At 43.0% G+C, this 22195-nt stretch overlaps 4 protein-coding genes across 5 annotated transcripts; 1 reads left to right on the forward strand and 3 right to left on the reverse strand.

Moving 5' to 3' along the window:
• Positions 1–620: 620 nt before the first annotated feature.
• Positions 621–4829, forward strand: LOC102715005 (transducin beta-like protein 2). Its single transcript, XM_006651984.2, has 10 exons — positions 621–827; positions 1529–1634; positions 1876–1936; positions 2017–2312; positions 2674–2813; positions 2898–2972; positions 3076–3166; positions 3647–3850; positions 4371–4415; positions 4605–4829. The coding sequence occupies exons 1-10, from the start codon at positions 636–638 to the stop codon at positions 4688–4690; spliced, it is 1296 nt and encodes a 431-aa protein (XP_006652047.2). The 5' UTR covers positions 621–635; the 3' UTR covers positions 4691–4829.
• Positions 4830–8039: 3210 nt separating this feature from the next.
• LOC102715289 lies at positions 8040–11687 on the reverse strand. Its single transcript, XM_040521835.1, has 3 exons — positions 11637–11687; positions 9438–10911; positions 8040–8381 (listed from the first exon to the last, which is right to left on the reverse strand). Exons 1-2 carry the CDS (start codon positions 11685–11687, stop codon positions 9457–9459), a joined length of 1506 nt encoding a protein of 501 aa, XP_040377769.1. The 3' UTR covers positions 8040–8381; positions 9438–9456.
• Positions 11688–13489: 1802 nt separating this feature from the next.
• Positions 13490–15564, reverse strand: LOC102715565. Of its 2 annotated transcripts, XR_001549829.2 has the most exons (8): positions 15426–15564; positions 15284–15340; positions 15016–15141; positions 14844–14910; positions 14643–14735; positions 14447–14560; positions 14238–14341; positions 13490–13717 (listed from the first exon to the last, which is right to left on the reverse strand). XR_001549829.2 is itself a non-coding variant. In XM_006651985.3 (7 exons), the coding sequence occupies exons 1-7, from the start codon at positions 15500–15502 to the stop codon at positions 14288–14290; spliced, it is 588 nt and encodes a 195-aa protein (XP_006652048.1). In that variant the 5' UTR covers positions 15503–15564; the 3' UTR covers positions 13748–14287. The 2 variants fall into 2 exon arrangements, 1 of the variants encoding a protein (XP_006652048.1); XM_006651985.3 differs by lacking the exon at positions 13490–13717 and having other exon boundaries at positions 13748–14341.
• A 1366-nt stretch (positions 15565–16930) lies between these two features.
• LOC102715841 (protein DETOXIFICATION 56-like) lies at positions 16931–20023 on the reverse strand. The gene has a single exon (XM_040521666.1). It carries the CDS (start codon positions 19875–19877, stop codon positions 18456–18458), a length of 1422 nt encoding a protein of 473 aa, XP_040377600.1. The 5' UTR covers positions 19878–20023; the 3' UTR covers positions 16931–18455.
• Positions 20024–22195: the final 2172 nt, after the last annotated feature.

The raw sequence follows: 22195 nt of genomic DNA on the forward strand, positions 1-22195 counted from the left end.
TCAGACAATTTGCATCATTTCACTTATAATAAACATAAGCAAAACAACATATTAGCAAATAAAAGGTAATATATGTGTAAAAACTTTTGCATACGTGTTCCGATCGTTCTACAAGCAAATGATATAAAAAAAACTACGATGTAAAAACCACAAAAATCTTCTTTAAAATTAAAATTAAAGATTTGGCGTATAAGCATAAGAGAAACAATGGACTAGCAGATATGTTTATACTTCATTATTAATGGGTAACTAGAAAAGATCCCATTCTATTGTGCAAGATCACTTTCGTCTTTTAGCTTTTGCTTATGCTTATAAGTTAAATTTAAAATATTTAACCTTAAGTTTAAAGTTGATTTTGAGGTTTTTAACCGTAGTTTATTATTTTCCGCCTTTGGCTTCCAGATCACCGTGAACCCATGTATAAAATTTTTGTTTATAACCATGGTTGTTAATAATAATACAGCAGTAGGGAGCAGATCATTGGGCCTTGGGAGGTGTAGTGCTAGTGCAGACCCTGGGAGCGGCCCAAAAGCCTCCGCCCTCTCTCTTTCTCCCATACACACACAAATATCTCGTGAAAAATCTAGCAGTAGTAGCAGAGAGAGAGAGAGATCGCAGGGAAGGGAAGGGAAGAGATGGCGATGGCGATGGCGATGGCGATCCTCCTCTCCATCCTCTTGGGCGCCGCCATCGCCCTCCTCTTCTTCCTCTCTCGCCGCAACCGCCCCTCTCCGGCCCCCGTCCCCGCCCCAGACCGCCCTAAGAAAGTCCGACCCTCCAACCCACCTAAGAAGCGATACGCCTCCGCCTCCGCCTCCGCCGACAAGGTCTTCTCTTCTCCTCTCCTCTCCACCATTCCCGATCAACTACTACTACTGCTGCTGTACATCATCTCTAACGTAACCTACCCATTCCCGATGAACTACCCAATTTAGCCTTACACTCTATTTTAGGCTCCTAGTAGTAATCTAACATTGTAGTCACCCACCTTCAACCTACCACTCGATTTGGATTTCAGCACGGAAAATAACTAGGGTTTAGGTAAAAGGGGTGGGAGCGGGTCAGAGGGCTTGCCTTGCCGACGTGCGGGCTCGGGCTCGGGGTCACTGGGAGGAGGGAAGCTTCGGCGATGTGCGACCGCTACCTCCATCTGCTCAGCGCCGCTATTGTGTTTTGTGGGGGGTTGCACTGCACGAATCTCATCCAAATAAATTGACTGAAATTTAAGTTGATTTCAGGTGACCGGAAACAAGACAGTCCCACGTGTTCAATTACAGTCAATCTGCCACTTGCTTCCTTTTTCAACTTTCGTTATGACCTACATACCTTCCATTACATGACATTCATAGTATTACTATAACTCAATGTCGCCTGCAATTGCCATCAATTCATTGCTCGTCTGAAGTTACTGGATTGGGAGGTTTATCCATTCCATTTTAGGCACTATGCACACAAATAACTGCCTTATTATTTCACACTTGTTGGAAAATGTCATATTACCGTGATTGATCTCAGCATGATGTTTTAGGATGCTGCGAAAAAGCAACACCATCTTGTTGTCAATACTTTGAGGGGCCATACTGATTCCGTCACCACACTTCATTTCTCTGATGATGGCTGCAACCTAGCCACCGGTGAGCTTGTTTGCACCCTGCTTTATGAACCCCATATTACCAGGAGCTCCCTTGTTTTGTCTGCTGTGTTTCTTTTTTCTTATATTATATTATGCTGCATGTATTATTGTGCTAGATGGCATGTCATTACTAACAATCAAAGTTGGCAGCATACATCCAGTTTACCATTTTCACTTGATCAACCAAGTGTGGTTGCTACTCCAAACTCTAATATCTATAACTTTGCTTCTTCTGGCTGCAGCATGTGCAGATGGAGCTGTGAGAGTATTCAGGGTTGATGATGTCTCAAGCAAGAGCTTTAAGTAAGACATTGCAATTTCACTCCGATTATTGTTCCTTACAATTTCCTTATGCACGAGTATGGGATTGTGGGATTTTGCAGAATTCTGAGGATAAACTTGCCCGCCGGGGCACACCCTACAGCTATTGCTTTCTCAGAAGGGGCATCATCAGTTGTTGTGGCAGCACAAGCACTTCTGGGCTCATCTCTCTATATGTATGCTGATGTTGGTGCTCCTCCAGCTGGGGGGAGCAAACAACAGGGCAAGCTTTCTCCCCCTGAGATAAAGTGGGAACACCATAAGATTCATGGCAAGGAATCGGTGTTGAATCTTGCGGCAGCTCGTGCAACCTATGGGACTGGTGATCGCAGCACAATATTGATTTCTTGCTCCGAAGGTATGGCTTGTGTTCTTCTTTGTAGGATTTTTTTTTTTGGCTTAAGAATCTTTATTGTACAATTTTGCATGTATATGCAATTTATATGCCACTAAGTTATGCATGCTATTTTCCTATCCATCAACATGCAGCTGTTTAAGAAGTCACCCCATCGGTCCACAAATATTTCTCCCCAACCACCCCTCATTTAATTGGGGGCATTATAATCTTTTCCCTTCATACTTAAATCCTTAATGTCTCGAAAAGAACCCAGAATCCCTTATATTTGTGGATGGAGGGAGTAATTTGTAAAATCGTGATTCATTCTTCTTTACACAGTTACAGGATATCTTATCTCACACTAAGATTAATATTTATACAGCAACTGATATTAAAGTTTGGCATGGGAAAAGTGGAAAGGAGTTGGGAACAGTTGACACCAATCAATTGAAAAATAATATGGCTGACATATCCCCGAATGGCCGCTTCATAGCTGCAGCAGCTTTTACAGCTGATGTCAAGGTTAGATTTGCTGTTATTATGAAGAACAGATATGTCTCTGCCAAGATGTTAAGGCAACATAACGTATTCCATTATTTTGAATAGCTGTGGGAGATTGTTTATTCAAAGGACAGTTCTGTGAAGGAGGTCACTAGAGTTATGCAACTTAAAGGTCACAAGGTAAGAACCCCCCTACCACTTTCCTTTTTGCCTTGTTGGATGTGTTTCAAGTTTATTTGCATGGAGGGAATCTTATCAGAAACTGATGAACTTCTTTTTCCAGAGTGCTGTTACTTGCCTGTGTTTTGCCCCGAATTCTGAGCAGATTATTACTGCTTCGAAGGATGGTACAATTCGAGTATGGAACATTAATGGTATGTTCTGTTGCTCTGTATTGCTTACTAGCTACTTCCATATCCTTGATGGTTTGAAGCCATAAGTTCATAAAATATAACTGTAAAACTTGTTTACTTGAAGTCTGAAAGTGATCACGGCAACTACTTCTGTACTTTTGAGGTATACATCAAAGTGCATGCATAGTTTTTGTCATGCTTACTCCCAAAAGGTTGAAAAGGTCCTTTCAGTTTTTGAACTATCAAACCTGGTTATGCAATCTTTTCTGTTATCAAGTATTCAAGTTGCTTCCTAGTTATTCCCTACCGTTCTGTTAGATGTTGTGCTGATTGATCATTAACACTGCAAAATGCACTCATGAATTTATACAAATTTCCTGATGAAAACAGATGTGTTACTACTACTAGTATTGCTATTATAGGAGTCAACGTACATCTTATACTATTTTCTTTTTCTGAGATACTCTCTTTTCTCACAAGTTGTATTCTGTAATTTTGTAGTAAGGTATCAACTTGATGAGGACCCAAAAACCTTGAGAGTTTTGGCAATTCCACTACATGATTCAAAAGGTTCTGTTTGCCAGTATGATCACATGAGTGTATCTCCTGATGGGAAAGTTCTAGCTACAACAAGTGGATCAACGTTGCAATGGTTATGTGTGGAAACTGGTGCAGTTCTTGATACAGCTGAGAAAGCACATGAAGGTATGTAATGCATCTTCTTTCTTGATTTACCAGATTTGGACACTGGTTTTATCATTAAATAGACCACCTAATAAATTGTTGGTGAGACAGCAGTAGTTAAGATCTGAACCTCAGCGAACATGGAATTGTGAACCTTTTGTGTTTGAGTGGCAACTTATCCTGTCAACATTGTCCACGTGTTACAATCTGACTACCATGGTCCATACATCATATTTTGTACTCTACACTCAAAGTCTATCTGTTGTTTTCCTTTTCAATGGTGCAGACTAGTTGTAGATCATGGCTATGAATTCCATGGATTATAACCAAAACTTGATAACAAATGGACTCAACTTCGTGTTATTTCTAGAAGATTGATCGTGTTTTAGTATCTAGAATTTCATTGATTTTCCACTTGATAAAGTTTACAGTACTGATACATTAGGCAATAAGTCACTCCTCTTCCTGTTATGATCTTTGCTACATATGCTGCATTATATATCGTAAGGTGACATATTGACATGTTTCTTTATATACTCAGGTGATATAACTGGCATTGCCTGGGCACCACGAACAATTCCAAATGGTAAGAATTAAGAACTATGCAAACCACATGAATGAAATGTACAAGTGAAATTCTTTGAATTCTGAATCGTTTTCCTTTGAAGCACAGTCCTTTTTAGCCATATGTGTGTTGCATTTACTAAGATAAAGCGATTGGTCTGAGGAAAGATGCGTTTACAGATTCTAAAATGATCACTGAATCTTTTTTTAGGTGGAGTTCCTGCTTTTGTTTTAGCGACTGCTGGAGTGGACAAAAAGGTGAAACTGTGGTTAGCTCCTAAGGTTATTTCAACTTGAATGACTGGTCGGATCCTGGTCACCCTGTACAAGGCAGATTCGGCGTGGGCACTGAAGGAAGAGAAACGATGCAAGATACTGCAAATATGTTGCTTGACATGCACCACCGAAGCTTAAGTTTGGAATCCGTTTTGCTTGAGGGTGTTTTTGTTTTGAGTCCTGACTGACGGGGATAGGCGGGCGGGTTTTCCTTGAGTTGATCATGGCACGGCAGTTTTCCCTTCATAGATCTGTCAACATTTTGGAAACAGGGTGCCCGCTGCTCACAATTTTCCTAAAAAAGCTAGAAACTATAAAGGGAGTTCTGAAATGAAACTTGCATGCCGTGCCGCTTGGAACTTGAAGGAACTATCGAGTTTTCTTGGATTCATACGGTTGCATATGATAGATGCTTTGTGGATGTTGGCTGTAGCTGTATGGGACGTGACACCTATGGTGTTGGTGGAGGTGGCTGGCAATGGCATATGTCGTGTCGGCGACTGCGATTTTTGAGACTGATTGTATCTGGCTTCCGGTGCATTCAGCATGCGACAAACATCGACCACGCGGGCTAAAAAAAGATAAAAGATTATTTGATTTTTAATAGCCACTCTATAAAAATAATTGACGAACGTAAACTAGAAAGTTTGTCTTACCGTATGAATAACAAATATAATATTTAATAGTATAAATGATGTAATTATAAAGTTATAAATCTACTCTAAAAATAAGATGATAAACATTAATTTTTAATAAAATAATATATCATTTAGCGGTTTGGAAAATATAGGCAATACGATGCAAAAGAGCACAGCCATAGGAATTGTGCGCTCATTGTTTAGCGCAGAAGTAATGCTCCTCAACTAAGGAATTGTTATCTGCGCTTTCAGACGTTGTTAGTCTAAGCGTATGGTTCGGAACATACCACAGACCAAATTAAGATAAGAGGGCACAACAAACCAACGTCTCATTCATATACATATACATCAATTAAGGCTCCATCGAACAAACGCTAGATGATACATAACTTACCAGCCATTGTTTAATGTATACCGGACGTACGTTTCGTCTTTTTATTATGATGAAAAAAAGTGCCAAAAGAGCAGTAATAGAATACTCAGGGCATCATTCTTCTTTATGTATTTTGGCGCTTCTGTGGGATTATTGAATGCTGATCCCTGAGACTTGCTAGTTTACCTCAATGAAATACTTGTATATATGGTAAGAAAACCAATATGTGCACGGCTCAGATCATCTACCACATGCTGCTACATGAACTGACCAGTAAGATATAGCCAATGCACTACACTAGATAATAATACAATCTGTAGTTAAGCTCCTGTGAACTGGATAGTTTTTCAGAAAACCAACCCGATCCTAATTCCGCGCTCAGTTTACCACCTGGATGGGAACATTTGGAACCCACATTCTTGTTCAGTTTAGTCAGTGAGTCATCAGCCACCTATATTAATTATATTATATACCCGGCCAAGAATAATGTTGCTCGCCATATATAGGCACAGCCATGGATATATATCCTGGACCTATTTGTGCTGTGCTAGCTCATGTACTCATAGTACTAATCTGTAGCTACACACACGATCGAGCATCTTTTCTTTCTTAATTTTATGGATGGCCTAGCTCTTATTAGTTTGATATTTAACAATTCGGTCGGGCACTATTAATTCTAGATTAATCTGTTAATTTTTTTAGCTCAAAGAAAAAGGTACGTATGCCCTAAGGTCCATATCTATGCTATATATGGTTTCCTTTTGAGAAAGAAAATCTGGTAGGTTCCTTTTGGAATTTCTTTCCTCTCCACTGCACTCGTGCTCATCTAGCAGCATGCAGTTGAGTGTTTTCAAGTCAAAGGTCATGAATGACTTGATTTGTCTATTGCTACTTTGTGCGCCTCTCTTTTCTTTATTTTCGCTGCAACAGCAACTTGATATATACGACTTTAGAGAAAGCTAGCTTAGTGCTGAGATAAGGAGAAAGTAGAAGCAATTAGTAGCTATGTAGCCCACAGATTCAGCCTCATCTCCAATTAATCGTCGGCATATGTATAGTTGTGAAGTACTATTCTGGAAAAGAAGTTGCGTCAAGTTTAAAGCAACAACTGCTGGCGATATAAGCAATCCCCAGATTACAAATATAATCTCTGTTGGCCTTTGTTCCGGTTAACATAATGTGGACAATGATCTGCTTCATTCACTATATATAATAAATCATGCACACCAACACTAGTTTAATACTATAGCACCATACAAATATACCATGCATGTTTTGTTTGTTGCGATTTGTATATGCAGGAGGAGGGTGGTAGGTACATGAATTGAGTATTTAGCTATATATATAGTTTCGCATTTTCGAGAGAATTAATTAATTGGAGTCTCTATGCTTTGGAAGAAGTATACTGGCTCCTAATGTGCATAATTGCAACTTGTAAGGTTGAGGTAACATTAACCAGATGCGACCGTGGATGTTAATGAGAGTCTCCCGTATCTATCCTGCTAATTTTGACATTTGGTATTGATTAAATTAAAGTAGAGTCACTCTAAAGTTTAGCTCTGTATCTCTGCCTGGGTAATTAAGTTGGGCTTCTCTCTTTCAGTAAGATAAGATGGCGCTTTCCTTTCATCACATATATAATTAATCAGCCTCGTTAATTTGGTTCCTGTTGAGCTCGCTCTTCAAGCTAATCAAGTCACCCACTAATTATAACTGCTTCAGAGATACAGTTTTGTGGATATTCAGGGAGCTTAATTACTCAGCCCTCCTGATGGACTCCAGTTAATTGCTTTATATCAGCTGCTTCTGTAATAAGAACACTTTAGACCGGGAACGACCTGGACCACTCTATAATTGAAATATGATCGAATAAGTAGCTGCTGAATGAACACAGGTCCAGCTTTACTGAAATTAAAATAAAAAAGATACATTAGTTTGGATCTTTTGTTGTATGAACATATAAAGGCGGGGGGAGAGGCTGGGAGTAGATACAATTAAGAAATAGTAATGCATCGACCTGCAGTTTAATCTCATATGAAACCAGCGAGTGTTTTGCTGTTTGGATCAAGCGACCTGGAGCGCTGCAACTGCAACTAAACTTAAAACTGATACGTGATCCAGGGCAGGCAGGAGCAGCATGTGATGTTTGTATGGATGGAATCCTCATGATTGACTCAACTAACTTAATTAGCTTCCCCATGCATGTGCCATCTCCCATCCCGCCCTATTAATAATTAGCTTGCATAATTAGTGTGTGTGTGTGTGTTCATCGGAATAGATCACCAGGCAATCTAGCTAGGACCTCACAGGAGCAGTAGTACGTAGTAGATAGAAATGTTGAGCAACAATTAAGGAGGATTGAAGAAGCTAGCTAGCAAATATAATCTTGGATTTACAGTCGCCGCCATTGGAGCGGACACACATCACATATAGTACTATGCATATCATGCTTAATTGTTTCAACTTTACTTTCTTCTACCCATGCATCCTCGTTTAGTGTGGCTGCATCATTGTATGGATCATGGATGGGCACCATATATTTGCAAGTTGATGCAATTTGCATTTACATTCACACACACACATATCGAGCTGGCTACCTGCACATCCCATCGATCTTCCTTCCCTTCTTACTTTCTCTGCTGCCAATTCCATCGGTACGTACATACTTTGTGCTACTCAGGTTTAATTGTGATTACCTTACCTGCAAAACAAAACTTTAGGAAACAAATTATACTGTGCAGGTGTAGTGCCTTAATCATGTTGGCTATTCAAAACCAAACCGCGATTTCAGTAGTAAATGTTCAGCTGGCCCATCTGCATCCAACAAATTGGTTACCGAATTGATATATTGTTTTTGTGCCAAAAGAATATGAGTAAAATTTCTATTTAATTATATGATTTCATTTCGAACCCACGGTTACAAAATTAAGTGTTAAAACCGGTTTCGTTGTTACCAAGTATATGTGAATATGGCAGTATAGTCGTGGCGGATGCTTAAATTTACGCACTATCTTTTCGCTTTTATTTATGCTTATAAGCTAAAATTTAAATTTGAATTTTTAACCTTAAATTTAAATTTAAAGTTAATTTTAGTTTTTTAACCAAAAATTACTTTTCATCGTGGGCTTTTAGATCACTCAAGATGCATATATACTTTTTTATTCATAAATTATTTTTCCTTTATAAATATACTATAAAAAACAATGTCCACGAATTTGAGAGTGGTGATAGATCGAACATTCACCGATTCATGCGTGTGTGCGAGTACATATCTTCCGTGAAATCGAGAAAAAACGCACATGCTGCAAGCTGCCACGGAAATCCCTACTGGCTAGCTTCAGGTCAACGCAACATGCAAGCTAGGTTACATCATTGTATTTGTCAGCCTTAAAATTGTTTTGTTCCTTCTTTTTTCCTTTTTTATGTTTTGAAGACTACTCCTTATATGTTACATTACATATATATTATGCATGCAGTTGCTTTTGATTTTGCTCCATATGTATGTATAACTAGAGCGTTAATCACTCATCCTTGTTGGTTTGCATCCTGTACATGAAGCAAGATTCCATCTTGCCCCCCAATTATCACAAAACTCCATCCAGATCAATCAACTTAACTACTCTACTCCATCCAGGAAGGCCATTCACTTTGGGATCCCCAAAAAAAAAACAACAAATACCCCCCAAAAAAAAGAGAGCAAGGCATTAATAATTGTAAGAACAATTAATGGCAATTCCTGGCTCGATCTGCACCTGACCTGACGTATCTGTGATGTACTATGGTATTACTGTTCCATTGCCACTTGCGGCGAGCTCAACCTCGCCGCCGGCGCCGGCACCAGTGACAGCGTGCATGGCGAACAGCGCACGGCAGCTCATCTCCTTCTCGAACCGCCAGATGTAGTTGAGCCCCACCAGGAGCTCCGCCACCGCCGCCTCCACCTTGCCGCGGTCCGCCAATTGCAGCGTCTGCAGCAGCAGCACGCCGCCCCTCCCGGCCCCGGCTGTCTCCGTCGTCGTCTTCCTCTGCTCCAAGCTGCGCTCCGCCTGCCACCGCACCGTCGCGTGCGCCATCGGTGCCAGCCACTCCAAGATCCCGCTCAGCGCCGCGCGCCACTGCCCCGCGAGCCCCGTGTCGGCCTCCGCCACCGCGCCACGCAGCCTCGCGCGAAGCTGCGCGCGCACGCTGGCGGTCAGCATGCCGTACAGCTCGTCGCGCTCCTCCGGCCCCACCAGCCGCGGCGACCGTGCCATCCTCTCGATCGAGATGATCAGTCCGGCGTAGCGCGGCGCCAGCGCGGCCGCGCCCAGCGTCCCCGGCGGGGGCACCAGCGCCGCAGAGCTGTACTCCAAGAACCCGCGCCGTTTCATGAACAGCGCCTCCTCCATTGACATCGACTTCCGCGACAACGGCGGCGGGGACTGAGTGTCGGCGGACGGGTGGACAGCCGAGGAGAGCGTGAGGCTCCGGTGAAGTGGCGTCGGCCGGTGATCGTGGCCGGCGCCGAAGACGAACTTGATGCGCGCGAGGATGGTGAATGCCGCCCGCGCGAGCGAGGAGACGACGGCGTCGACGGTGCAGGCCCAGAGGGAGGTCTGCTTGAGGTGCTTCACCTCCTGCTTCTTGGCGAATATGAGCTGCTGCTGCTCGGCCGCCACCGAGATCTTGCTCGCCGACAGGCTACGGCGATGGCATCCGGCGCCGCCGCTCTGGAGGAGCTTGCGGAGGCCGTGCTCGGCGTCGGCCAGCTCTTCCATGGCTCTCCGAAGCGCGGTGGTGGCGGCGACTTGCTTCTCCATCTTGTGCGCCCTCGTGTCCATCTCCTTCCATGTGGCCACCCAACGGTGTGGGTCACGGCCAGTGTCGGCGAACTCCGCGAAGGCGTCAGCGAACTCGCGGAGGGATGGATCCGCGCAGCGCGCGGCCAACGCGGCGACAGAGCGGGAGGCGAGGCGCAGCGCGTCGGCTAGTTCAGCAGAGGCGAGGCCGAGGAGGACGGCGTCGTGGTCGGAGACGACCTTGCGTACTCCGTCGAGGTTGATGAGGTCGTGGCGGAGGCGGGCGAGGGCGGCGTCACCGAGGGCGCGCCAGATGTGGAGGAGCTTGGACATGAGGCTGGCGACCTCGAAGGCGAGGATGCCGACGTGGGGGGCCTTGTTGGAGGGTGGCGTCCGGGGGGAGGCGATGGCGGAGCGGACCTTGGTGAGCCATGAGTCCAGGGCCATGGCCAACTACCAGTCCAGACTTAGAGCAGCACCAAGCCTCTGCCCATCGCCATATATACTACTACTCTCCACTTGGGGAAGAATTTTAAACTTCCGTTAACTCTATGTCATCTAAACGAGTATTAAAAACTAAAATAAGTTAACAAGATAGATTAGTATGATATATATATATATATATATATATATATATATATATATATATATATATATATATATATATATATATATATATATATATCTTAGGTTCAATAAAAAGATCGATAACAAATTTGAATTTGAATGTGAGTATGCGTATCATGTTTAGAGTTTTTGTTATTTTAGTTACAAATTATAAAGGCTATATTTGAATTTACATGTCCATGAAATCATATATCTCGTATTAATATATCTTTATATTTTTCTAAAGTTTTTTTAATAACTATTTAAATAACATGACTTTCTCTTGGGAATTTAAAATCCACGGCCATCTCCATTCCAGTGACTTTACTGTACCTATCTTGTTGGAGATACAAGGTAGGGTGGTGATGTATGTGTGGTGATATGCATGTTAGGTGAGGTGTGGCAAAGTTTTATTATTAGTGACTAGTAGGAGTCATATAAGAAAGAAAGAAAAAGAAGCTAATTGATTTGTGAGTCCATTTAATTAAGTGCGGTGTGGGGTAAGCAACAAAGAGGACAACTGAAGGTGGTGCCCTATTTATCCATCATCATCTTTTTCCCATTTGACCTACATCTACATCACATACGCATGCACCTGCACCTGATGTTGGATACAGATACATGGAAGTGAATACAATAATATGATATAAGTGAATCAACAAATCTGATTTATGCTTACACCTCCGACTTCGTACTTTTACTTATGCTTATAAGTAAAGATTTAAATTTTTAACCTTAAATTTAGAGTTGATTTTAGATTATTTCATCGTAATTTATTTTCAATATTTGCTGTAGATCACTAAAAACATGTATATAAAATTTGTATTCACAAATTATTTTTTGTTTGTAAATATGTCATTTGATTTTTTCCTTTAAAAATAAATTACCCCCTAATGAATAGGAGAGAAGAAAAACAAACTAAATATTATAAGTAGTTATAACCCGGACCCTAACCATCTGTGTGTGAGAGAGGTCATCTTTGTATTATTGGTGTAGTATATATCTATAGCTAACTAGCTAGTAGATTGTTAGTAGATAATGTGTCAACTTTTAAGCTAATGGTTGGTTATACTCCCTTCATTTTGAAATATAAGGCACATTTATTTCATTAGGATCATACTTTGATTAATAACTATTATATTAAGATATAGTTTTTATGATGCAACATTAATATCAGTATATTTCTGTTTAAAATCACTTTACTACGACTATACTTTGATGTCACGTAAATAATATATTAGTAAAGTAGTTATTAACCAAACTCTTGCACCCTTATTTTTTCACTTATGTTTATGCTTATAAACCAAAGTTTAAATTTTTATTCTTAAATTTAGAGTTAATTTGGAGTTTTTTATTATAGTTTATTTTCTAGCTTTGACTTTTAAATCGCTAAGAACACGTATATAAAAGTTTTATTTAAAAGTTATTTTTCTTTACAAATATGCCGATCACTCTCTTGTTAACAATTAAGCGTCCTATATTCACGTTCTATATTTTAAAATGAGGAAGTACTATTATGCGTTTATTAGTCATACATATACAGGGCAGCAGCCAGCAGCCGAGCAATTTGTGTATATTTATTTATGTATGATCTGATCGTTAATATTGTTACTTACGGACTCGTTGACTTGGCAGACCAAATGAAAAGCCGTACGTAGCGTACCATATATACGAAGAAAGATATACTCCTCCTTCCTCAAATGTTTCAGATCGTTGACTTTTTTATATACGTTTGATTATTTGTCTTATTTAAAATTTTTTATAAAATATATAAAGCTATATATATGCATAAAAGTATACTTAACAATAAGTGAAATGATATAAAAATAATTAATAATTATATAAATTTTTTGAGTAAGACAAACGGGTAAATATGTATAAAAAAATCAACGACGTTAAATATTTAGGGACGAAGATAGTATAACGTAGATACAGATACTGCAGGGCCCTCCACAAAAATGAGCTACGGGTTGAAAAACTCTTTCTCGGCATATGTAAAGAAACCCTATTACCTCTCTATAAACTAGTCCCAGTTAGAGTCAACCACATAATGTATACAGGCAGGCAGGCAGGCAGAGAATAAAAACTAGTGGAGTGGTAGTAGTATTAAGGTGGCACTAGCAATAGCTGCATCCACCGTCGTCATGTATCCAAGTGATGGTCACACGTCGCTCCATGTCGATGCAACGCACTACGTAATACTCCCTCCTTCTCTGAATATAATATATAATGTTCGGTAAAGTTAACATTTTATACACGCCTGATTATTCGTCTTATTTAAAAAAAATTATATAATTATTAAATAGTTTTATATATTTTTATTTATTGTTAAATATACTTTTATAGCTTTACATATTTAATTTTTTTAAATAAGACAAATAGTCAAACGTATATAAAAAAATTAGACATTAAATATTTAGTGAGTATATAGTTTTGACTGGAGAACCAGAAATGGACCAGTGCCAGCCGATGTACGTTTCCCTCCTTTTGACTTTCTTTCTGCCTTGACTTTATATACGGGTAGGGTAGTGCGCCTGGCCTGGGAAAAGCACGACAGATAGCAGCTGCTGCTAGTGCTCAAACAAATGTCAATGCTTGCTACTGGACTGGACTCTGGAGTATAGCCACAGCGGGAATGCGCGTTTTAGCTGACCTGCGATTGCGATCATAACAAACTATGAATGAATGCAACCCAAAAAGACACAATCTCTCTAGAGGAGAGAGGGTCAACCAGATTCAGATGCATATATGCTACTACTGACTAAGCATGTGGCTTGCTTTTGATGTAATGTGTTCCTAGCTAGATCTATCTCATCTGTTTTGCAATGCTAACATGGGCCAATTAGGATCCCACTTTGCGTGGCCAGCACCCAAAGTTTAGTTTTGTTTTGGTTAGGTTACTCACTACACCAAAGGGAAGAGCAAGCATGACCGCTCAATATATAGGCCGGAACCTCACAATTCACAAACAATTACTGACCACCACTAGTAAACTTAATCTCACTGCCTCTGGTTCTTGGGTGCCACTCTGCTGCCAGACCTCATTCATAGTCTAGCTGTGTTCAGCCTGACAATAGCATGACGGCCCAAAGTTTCAGAGCACGACCAGTTCTTGCTCTCTTGCATATCCAGGTCCACTCCACCAAGAAAATGAGCTAGGAAGAGTGCTGTACCAGGCAATCGGTCGGTCAGATTACTAAAGGGGCCTGGGCTTCCTTGAGGTTCAGATGGTGCTTTCTGAAGTCCAGCCTTTTTTCTCCAATGCCAACCTCAGCGCCTGCAGCAACAGAAAGAAAGAAAGAAAGAAAGAAAGAAAGAACACGGATATAATTCACAGCAACAGAATGATATAGAGAAATGATACTATGCGGAGGATGCTTGCCTTGATTCTTTTCTTGTTGGCGTTGAAGTCAATAAATCCTGAGCGAGATGCTGATCGGTACTGAACAATCGATTTGTTGCCAGGAGGGAACCAGAACTCCACATCATCTACAAACTTCAGTCATACATACAGGGAACAAAGACAGATTAATTTCAGCCTGTCGGATGAAGAGTAAGAATGTGTTGCAATTGTATACCCCGAATATAGGACTCTCGTATTCAACTCGAACATAGTCGTCAGTTTTCTCTACTAGGCGAGGACTGAAGTTGTCAGGCCTTGTTTCCATCACCTGTCGATCATGCATCGCCAATCAATAATAATTGGAAAATTATCACTCAACAACAGGGGTTGCTGAAGAAAAAATAAATATTTGGCTGTATGTAATGTTGGCACTTACGACTTGAATGAGCTGTTTCATGGCTTCATCCTTGCTGATGGGTTTATTATCTTTAGGATTGTAGTTCCTAAAAGAAAAGAAAGAGGCCGAAGATGTTGGAAGCAGTAGTAAGTAACAGTATGTAATGTATGTATGAAGGGAGGGAGGAAGGAAGGAAGGAGGGGAGAGAGACCATGGGGGAGCATAGTGATTAGAGTCAGTGATATCCTCAGAAGTGGAGACGCAATTGTTGGTGGCAGGGCACAACGCCAGAGATGGAGGAGTCTTCTGCACGCCCAGGTACCTCGGTTTGCTGCCACTGTATGTAATGTATGTATGTATACTATTACTATTACTAGTATGTATGTATGTATCAACAACACAACAAATTATAATTGACCGTTGCGTTGAAAGCTACTACTATTACTATTAGTATTACTAGTCAAGTCAAGTTAGGGAACCTGAAGTGGAAGATGGCAGCCAGAGTGGCGAGCTCACTGCTCCTCAGCACAAACTCTCTTCATATGGAGTATAGATTAGAGAAAGGGTATTAGTCAGGGAATTCAGAAATTAGGCAGGGCATGAAGGGAAGGGAAGGGATACCTTCGGGCAATAATTCTCTTCTCCTTTCCGGGGGCGACAGTCGGCGAGGGGAGGCAACAGCACGGCGGCGGCGCCATCGATCGCCGACTCTCCTCCTCCTCCTATTCCAGAGAGATACTATTAGGATAGGAGGGAGAAAGACGAGAACGCACACTCCAGTCCACATAATGGCCCAGCCCAACCTCTTTTAAGGCCCAAAATGATACCCCATATTTCCAACATTCGTAAGCGTATCATCTTTGGAATTTGGGCACCTGCCTCCCTGCTCTGCGCTTCTGTTATCTGCAAATAAATATTCCCTCCATTTTATATTATAAGATTTTTTGGTATTAACTATATTTATTTATATGTTAATAAATCTATATATCGATAAATCTAGACAAATCTAAAAATCTTATAATATAAAACGGTGGAAGTAAATAAATTACGTGTTGGCTCTCTAATCCACATTTCCCGGTCAGCGGTGACTGTGGTCCTGTAGCATAATTGAAATGGTCTCTGTCGCAACTCGTGGTCTGACATGCGCTCTCTATGGATATGACTTAACTTCCTTAAGTACTCCTTCCGTTCCATAGAATCTAGTATGACTCAACTTTCTTTCTTAAGTACTCCTTCCGTTTCATAGAATCTAGTATTGGGCGTAACACATCTTAGTCTTATGAATCTACACATATTTCTTTTTAGACTCGTGATACTATAATATATCACATTCATTACTACAATTATTTTTTGTAAGACGGAAGGAGCATGAAATTGCCCTTCGTAATGATGGTTAACATGCTCAAGTACCATTTAATCTTGACCATTCATGATATTTCATATTCGTGATGCTTTATGTTACAATAACAAGTAGTACCACTATTAATCAAGCAGTCCCGCTATACGTATGACCCAAATTATACTACTTGCGTATAACTGAAACACTGTAACCATTGATTATTTGAACAATGTAATGGATGATCCACACCAATTATTTGAACAATGTAAGATGCAGTGCCTAAGATTAGGAGCATGCAATGCATCGATTAGGGAAAATGTATAGTTAATTTGGGACTAATGTGTTTAATGGGTGTTTTTAGTCTCTGTTTTGGGTTGGATAGTCATCTCATTATGCTTTTCATATGGTCTAAGTTTAGCGAAAACATGCTCTGCAACAAGGAGTTATGACCATTTTTGTTGAGTGTTGTGAGGAAGTACCAGATACTCTAATGTTTCGAGCTAGATGCTCTGGCACAACTTTTCTGGTCAGATAGAAAAATGAGTATGGTATTTTTCTTCGGAGTCTTTTGTGCAATTTCTCTATTTGGCAGAGAGGATATGAGTCTTCGGTTTTCAAATTTAAGAGTATCAGCTAGTTTTGGGGAGCTCGAGTATTTAAGCACTTCCACCCCTCATTCCTTGGTTGCTGAGTTTGGGCATGAGTTCGACCTATCCATAGCCAAATATCCCCTCCCAAACAAAGATGTGGATTGAGAGGTTGAGCGAAAGTGAGCTTTAGTCCATCCTTTGAGCACTTAAGTTAATAGCAAGCAAATCTTTGATTATATTTGTTACTCTTGGAGATCAAGGTCTCCTAAACGATTAGGAGTCACTAGTAAGCTCTTAAGGTCGTGCTGAGTCGCTAGAAGTTTGATCTCAAGTTAAGGTTTGTGAAGATTCATCCTCACCTTCAAATGAAAAGAGGTAAACATACACCTCTATCAATTATAACAAAGAGGACAAAGCGCCAAATGTGTGGTGGAACCCGAGACCCCCATGTCACCCGAGCCCTAGGGCGACATGGGTGGGTGCCCAGGCCAGCAGCCGCCGCCGCCGCCGCACCTAGGCCTGCCTCCCTGCCTCGCCGCTGCCCGAGCAGCTGCAAGGATGGCGATGGCGAGGCTTCCTCCAGTGGTGGTCGCCGTCCTCAAGGACAGGGGCGGCACGGCGCGGATGGGCACTGGATCGGGCGGCGGCGGAAGGGGATGGTAGCCGTGGCGTGAAGACGGGGATGGCCGGATCCGACGCCCCAAGGTGCAGCTCCGTCGACCTACGGCTTCAGGGCGGCGGTGATCGATGGACGCCACCGGGTCAGATCTGGACGGCGAGAGGGCTCGGCCATCCTTGGCGTCCCCACACCGCCTCGCTCGCGCCGACGTCGTCTCAGCGGCGTGGAAGAGCACCGGACTAGGAAGCAACAGAAAAGGATGGCAGTCGCTGGTGCGAAGTTGAGGATGATTGGATCTGCCACTCCAACGCGTAGATCTGTTGACCACGACACTCGGGCGGTGGCGAGCCGGATATCTGGATGGTGGGATGCGGCGGACGCCCGCCGGCCCAAATCTGGACAGCGAGGGGGCACGGCCAGTCTGGGCATCCCCATGCTGCCACGCTCGCGCCAGCGTCATCATCGTCGTTGTGCATGGGGCCTGCTCTCTCCGCCTCCCGTTGCCCTCTTCTGCAACGACGACAACGGTGGAGCTCTCGGAGGCTCCCGCGGGTGGACCGAGGGAACAGGGCGGCGACTGGGGCATGAGGCGTGCTGCAAGAGGATGCGTTGGCGGTGCGCTCAACAGCGAGGTCCGGAGCCGTGTTGGCACTGCCGGGACTTCGTGAGGTGCATGTCGGTAAATGTGTAGGCCTGGATGGAACTCAGCTGGCTAAAGCTATGGACGGTTTAGACCGATCAGACGATGCCGCCATCTTTGACATCGTTATCCTTCTTGTAGGGGTCGTTATAGCGTATACACCTGTTTAATTTACTTAAATAGGATTTCCAAAATTAAATTTGAACAAACATATGGGTACCATAAGAGTAGATAGATATATAGATAGACAGATAGATTTATAGATAGAGAGTTGTTGACTTCTCTAGTTCAAAAGGTATTCTTTAGTATTCATACAAAGTCATTCTTTTCTCAATTAAAATTTGGTCTGGATGGGTGTACTGATTAACACGAATTACGACGAGAAAATTTCATAAAACTTGACTAAAAAACTGCTTCCATGTACACAATGGTGAAGGCGATGCATGCATGTTAGTTTTAAGTTTTAACAGGCGTCGCCGGTGGCAGCGGTGGTGGTGGCGGTGGCGTGGACCCTCCTCCGCGCCTTGTCGGCCTCGGCCGCCCAATCCATGCGCGCGATGACGGTGAGCAGCACCGCCAAGCTGAGCGCCGCTCCGAGCAGGAAGCCCAGCAGGAGGCCGTCGATGCCAAGCCTGGCCTTGAAGGCCAGCGCGACGGCCACCGGCAGCGCCACCACGTAGAAGCCGCCGAGCACCGCGTACATGCCCACCGCCGGCCTCGCCGTCCCCCGCACAATCCCTCCGCATACGTTCAGCGGGAAGTTCACCACCTCCAGCACCGCCATCACCTTCATCGCGCTGCTCACCCCCTCCCGCACGCCCGCCTCGCCGCTGTATATGCACCCCCACGGCCGCCGCAAAGCCACCATCGCCACCCCTCCCGCCACGCCGCCCACCGCCCCGCCCACGATCGACACCATGCCCGCGCGCCGCGCCGCCCCCGCCTCGCCCGCCCCGAGCTCGTTCGACACGCGCACCGACGCGCTCACCGACAGGGACAGCATGCCCGCGAACAGCAGGTAGTCGAAGTTGAGCGTCACCGCCATCACCCCCACCATGCGCCGTGCGTCCGGGAGGCGTCCCGTCAGTAGGACCAGGATCTCGTAGCACCACCACTCCAGGCACGTGTTCAGGCAGCTCGGCACGGCCAGCCGCAGGAGCCGCAGCCAGTCGCCCGTCGTTTGCTCCAGCCATCCTCCGGCGGCCGCCTTGCGCAGCCGCTCCGAGGCCAGCACGTAGGCGGCGAGCATGACGGCGACGGCCAGGTCGCTGATCCAGACGGCAGAGGCGACGCCCTGGATGCCCTTGGTCCTGGCCATCCACATGGTGAGGGGAACGTGGAGCGCGAGCGCGAGGGCGGAGCTGAAGAGCGTGGGGAGCGTGATCCCCTGCGCGCTGAGGTAGGACTTGAGCGGGCTGAGGAAGGAGGTGACGGCGAGGTCCGGGAGGAGGCAGACGACGTAGGTGCGGGCGTTGGCGGTGATGTCGGGCTGCTGGCCGAAGCGGCGGAGGACGGCGTCGACGTGCAGCCAGAGGAAGGCGATGGGGATGGAGGCGGCGAGCAGCAGGATGGTGGCCATGAGCAGAGTCTTGCGGAGGAGCTTGGCGTTGCTGGCGCCGTGCGCCTGGCCGCAGATGGGGTCCATGGCGTTGCAGAGGCCGGTGAGGACGGCGAAGCCCGTGACATTGGCGAAGCTGAAGCCGAGGGTGCCGGCGGCGAGCTGGAGGTCGCCGAGGCGGCCGAGGAAGGCGGTGGTGACGGCCAGCTTGGCGAACCATGTGAGGTTCATGGCGATGAGAGGGAGCGCGATGCCGCGCTGCGCTCGAAACTCGATGGCCACCGACTCCGGCCACGTCTTGGTGTCATGCGACGGCGGCGTGGCCATGGCAAATTAATGCCTCTGCTGCTGCTTTGGATGCACTCACTATACACTACCTATACCAGGATCATATGATCAGCTTACTGTACTAATTAATCAAGTGAGGGCATACATACATTGTATGGATGCCACCTGGGAAATCAACTATTAGGACCAGGACTAGGATTAGGATTAGATAGTAGCTTCTTTCTTTGCCAGCTTTTGCAAAACGGAAGTTATGAGGAGGAAGTTATTGGAGAGATTGGCTATCAAAGTTACTTTCAGTGAGGAAAATTGCAAAGTTTCTTTTGGAAGTACACACGACAACAATGACGAGTTTTTGGCGTCAATTCAATTTTAAGTCATCAGATCAAATGTTTGAAAATTTTAATTCTATCAATCAAATTCAGTCATTATTATTGGATGATAATCTGAAGGTATGCACACAAGTCAAAAAACCCATACACGCTATCCGCCCTTGCCTTTATGTATTGTGCGCGTGTTTTGATAAAATAACAAAAAATCAAACGTTTGATGCATAGCAGAAGTGCAGAATTATTAGCCCTCAAACTCACGTTCCCTTCTAGCACTAGCTTGTTCCCGAGCAAACACACCTCTACTTAGTAGTAACAAGGACAAATTAAGATTTGCTGCTGTCTTGGTCAACTTAATTTATTATTGTTGTTGTGGCAGACAGATAGTAATTACTAAGAAAAGAAACTTGATTTCAGGAGACGATCATCATCTTATCTATATTCTACTAGTGCTAATTAATTTATGGATATACTTATATTCCTTCCTTCATATGCATGCATATACCAATACCACCACATCACTTCCTTCTGTCGCTCTGAAATGGAGTGATTCTTCTCTAGCTAGGTAGCACCAGCCCAGCTTGATCAGGGTGAAAACTGATGGTACAGTGGCCAGTGGGGAACAACTTACAGATACATGCTTGGCTATGTTTCCATCCATCGATCATTGATCAATACGTACACAGAAAAATGACAAGCAAGTACTTTAATTTCTTCAAGATAAGGAATCTCTCTAGCAACTCCTTTAGATTTATTTATTTGGGATATCGATCGATCGATCTAGCTAGAGGAATGGAATAAATGCCACATCTTAATACTTGATCAAACGGATTAACACAACGAGGTAAAGTCATTCCTAATTAAATAAGGAAGTAAATTACCTAAATGTACAAATATTTTATACTAGAAAATTGGGTGACACAAGATTTTTTTTAAAAAATCATATATAAAACTTCTCCCTTCATTTCACATCATAATACTTTCTAGAGTTGTTTAAATTCATATAAATTCAAATAAATTTAGATACATATATTAAATATTTAAATTGATCCATATATATATATATATCATGTGGATAGTTAATTATATTACTTCTTTCCGAAATATAGAAAACTAGTATTACATAAGACACGTTATAGTACTATGGCCGCGTTCGTCAGGCCTCCTAAATTAACTTATCTATCTCGTTTTTCACGCGCACGTTTTCTGAACTGCTAAACGGTGTATTTTTTGTAAAAATTTTCTATAGGAAAGTTGTTTTAAAAATCATATTATTCTATTTTATATTTTTTTAATAATTAATTAATTATGTACTAATCGATTATTACGTTTTCCGTGCCAGGAATAAGTTAACTTATACCCATCACGCCGAACACGGCCTATGTATATGTGTGTATATATAAAGACATGAAAAGGAAGATAAAAACGGTTAACAGTGGTGATTGAGTTGAGAGCATCAGATTCACACGTACTGTCTTCCATAGAGTATATTTCACCTAGCTACCAGCTACTACAAGCTAACCAATTGGGTGATAAGGTAGTTAAATCACTAAAGCATGCATGATAAAATATGTAGAACAGAAAGAGAAAAAAACAAAAAGGTATATGAGACAGCAGGTAGGGAATGAATCGATTTTTGCATGCCAATGATGTGAAAGGAAAGGAGGAGGAGGAGGAGACGTGGATCAGTTTTTCATTTACTTGATAAATAAAGCGATAGATGGATATCGGCGAGTTTGTTTTGTTAGTTGAGTTGTTGCCACTGCACTGCACGCCACGCATTCTTCGATCATATACGGTTATGCATGATGCCAATAATGCCACTCGATCCCTCTGAGTCTGTATGTAATTAATTAAAACCCCTTGGATCTTAATTCCTTTCGAATGCATGCATGCTTGCTCTCTAATTATATTAACCTTAACCATGATCATCGGATTAATTGAATCGTGAGATGATCAAATCAGTTACAGTCTGCAGTGAGCCCATCTTAATTGTTAAATAATTATTAACTAGCTAGTGCGCGCGCGGGT

Source organism: Oryza brachyantha, chromosome 3, assembly GCF_000231095.2.
Source record: "Oryza brachyantha chromosome 3, ObraRS2, whole genome shotgun sequence".
NCBI classification, from domain to species: Eukaryota; Viridiplantae; Streptophyta; class Magnoliopsida; order Poales; family Poaceae; genus Oryza; species Oryza brachyantha.

Coding starts and splice junctions, on each gene's coding strand:
- LOC102715005 (XM_006651984.2), top strand. CDS start 636: ATGGCGATGGCGATGGCGATGGCGATCCTCCTCTCCATCCTCTTGGGC. Junction 828..1,528: donor CCTCCGCCTCCGCCGACAAG/GTCTTCTCTTCT, acceptor ATGATGTTTTAG/GATGCTGCGAAAAAGCAACA. Junction 1,937..2,016: donor GTCTCAAGCAAGAGCTTTAA/GTAAGACATTGC, acceptor GGGATTTTGCAG/AATTCTGAGGATAAACTTGC.
- LOC102715289 (XM_040521835.1), bottom strand. CDS start 11,687: ATGTATCTGTATCCAACATCAGGTGCAGGTGCATGCGTATGTGATGTA. Junction 10,912..11,636: donor CATGCGTATGTGATGTAGAT/GTAGGTCAAATG, acceptor CTGGACTGGTAG/TTGGCCATGGCCCTGGACTC.
- LOC102715565 (XM_006651985.3), bottom strand. CDS start 15,502: ATGGCGCCGCCGCCGTGCTGTTGCCTCCCCTCGCCGACTGTCGCCCCC. Junction 15,142..15,283: donor GCTGCCATCTTCCACTTCAG/GTTCCCTAACTT, acceptor CATTACATACAG/TGGCAGCAAACCGAGGTACC. Junction 14,342..14,446: donor CCAACAAGAAAAGAATCAAG/GCAAGCATCCTC, acceptor CTGTTGCTGCAG/GCGCTGAGGTTGGCATTGGA.
- LOC102715841 (XM_040521666.1), bottom strand. CDS start 19,877: ATGGCCACGCCGCCGTCGCATGACACCAAGACGTGGCCGGAGTCGGTG.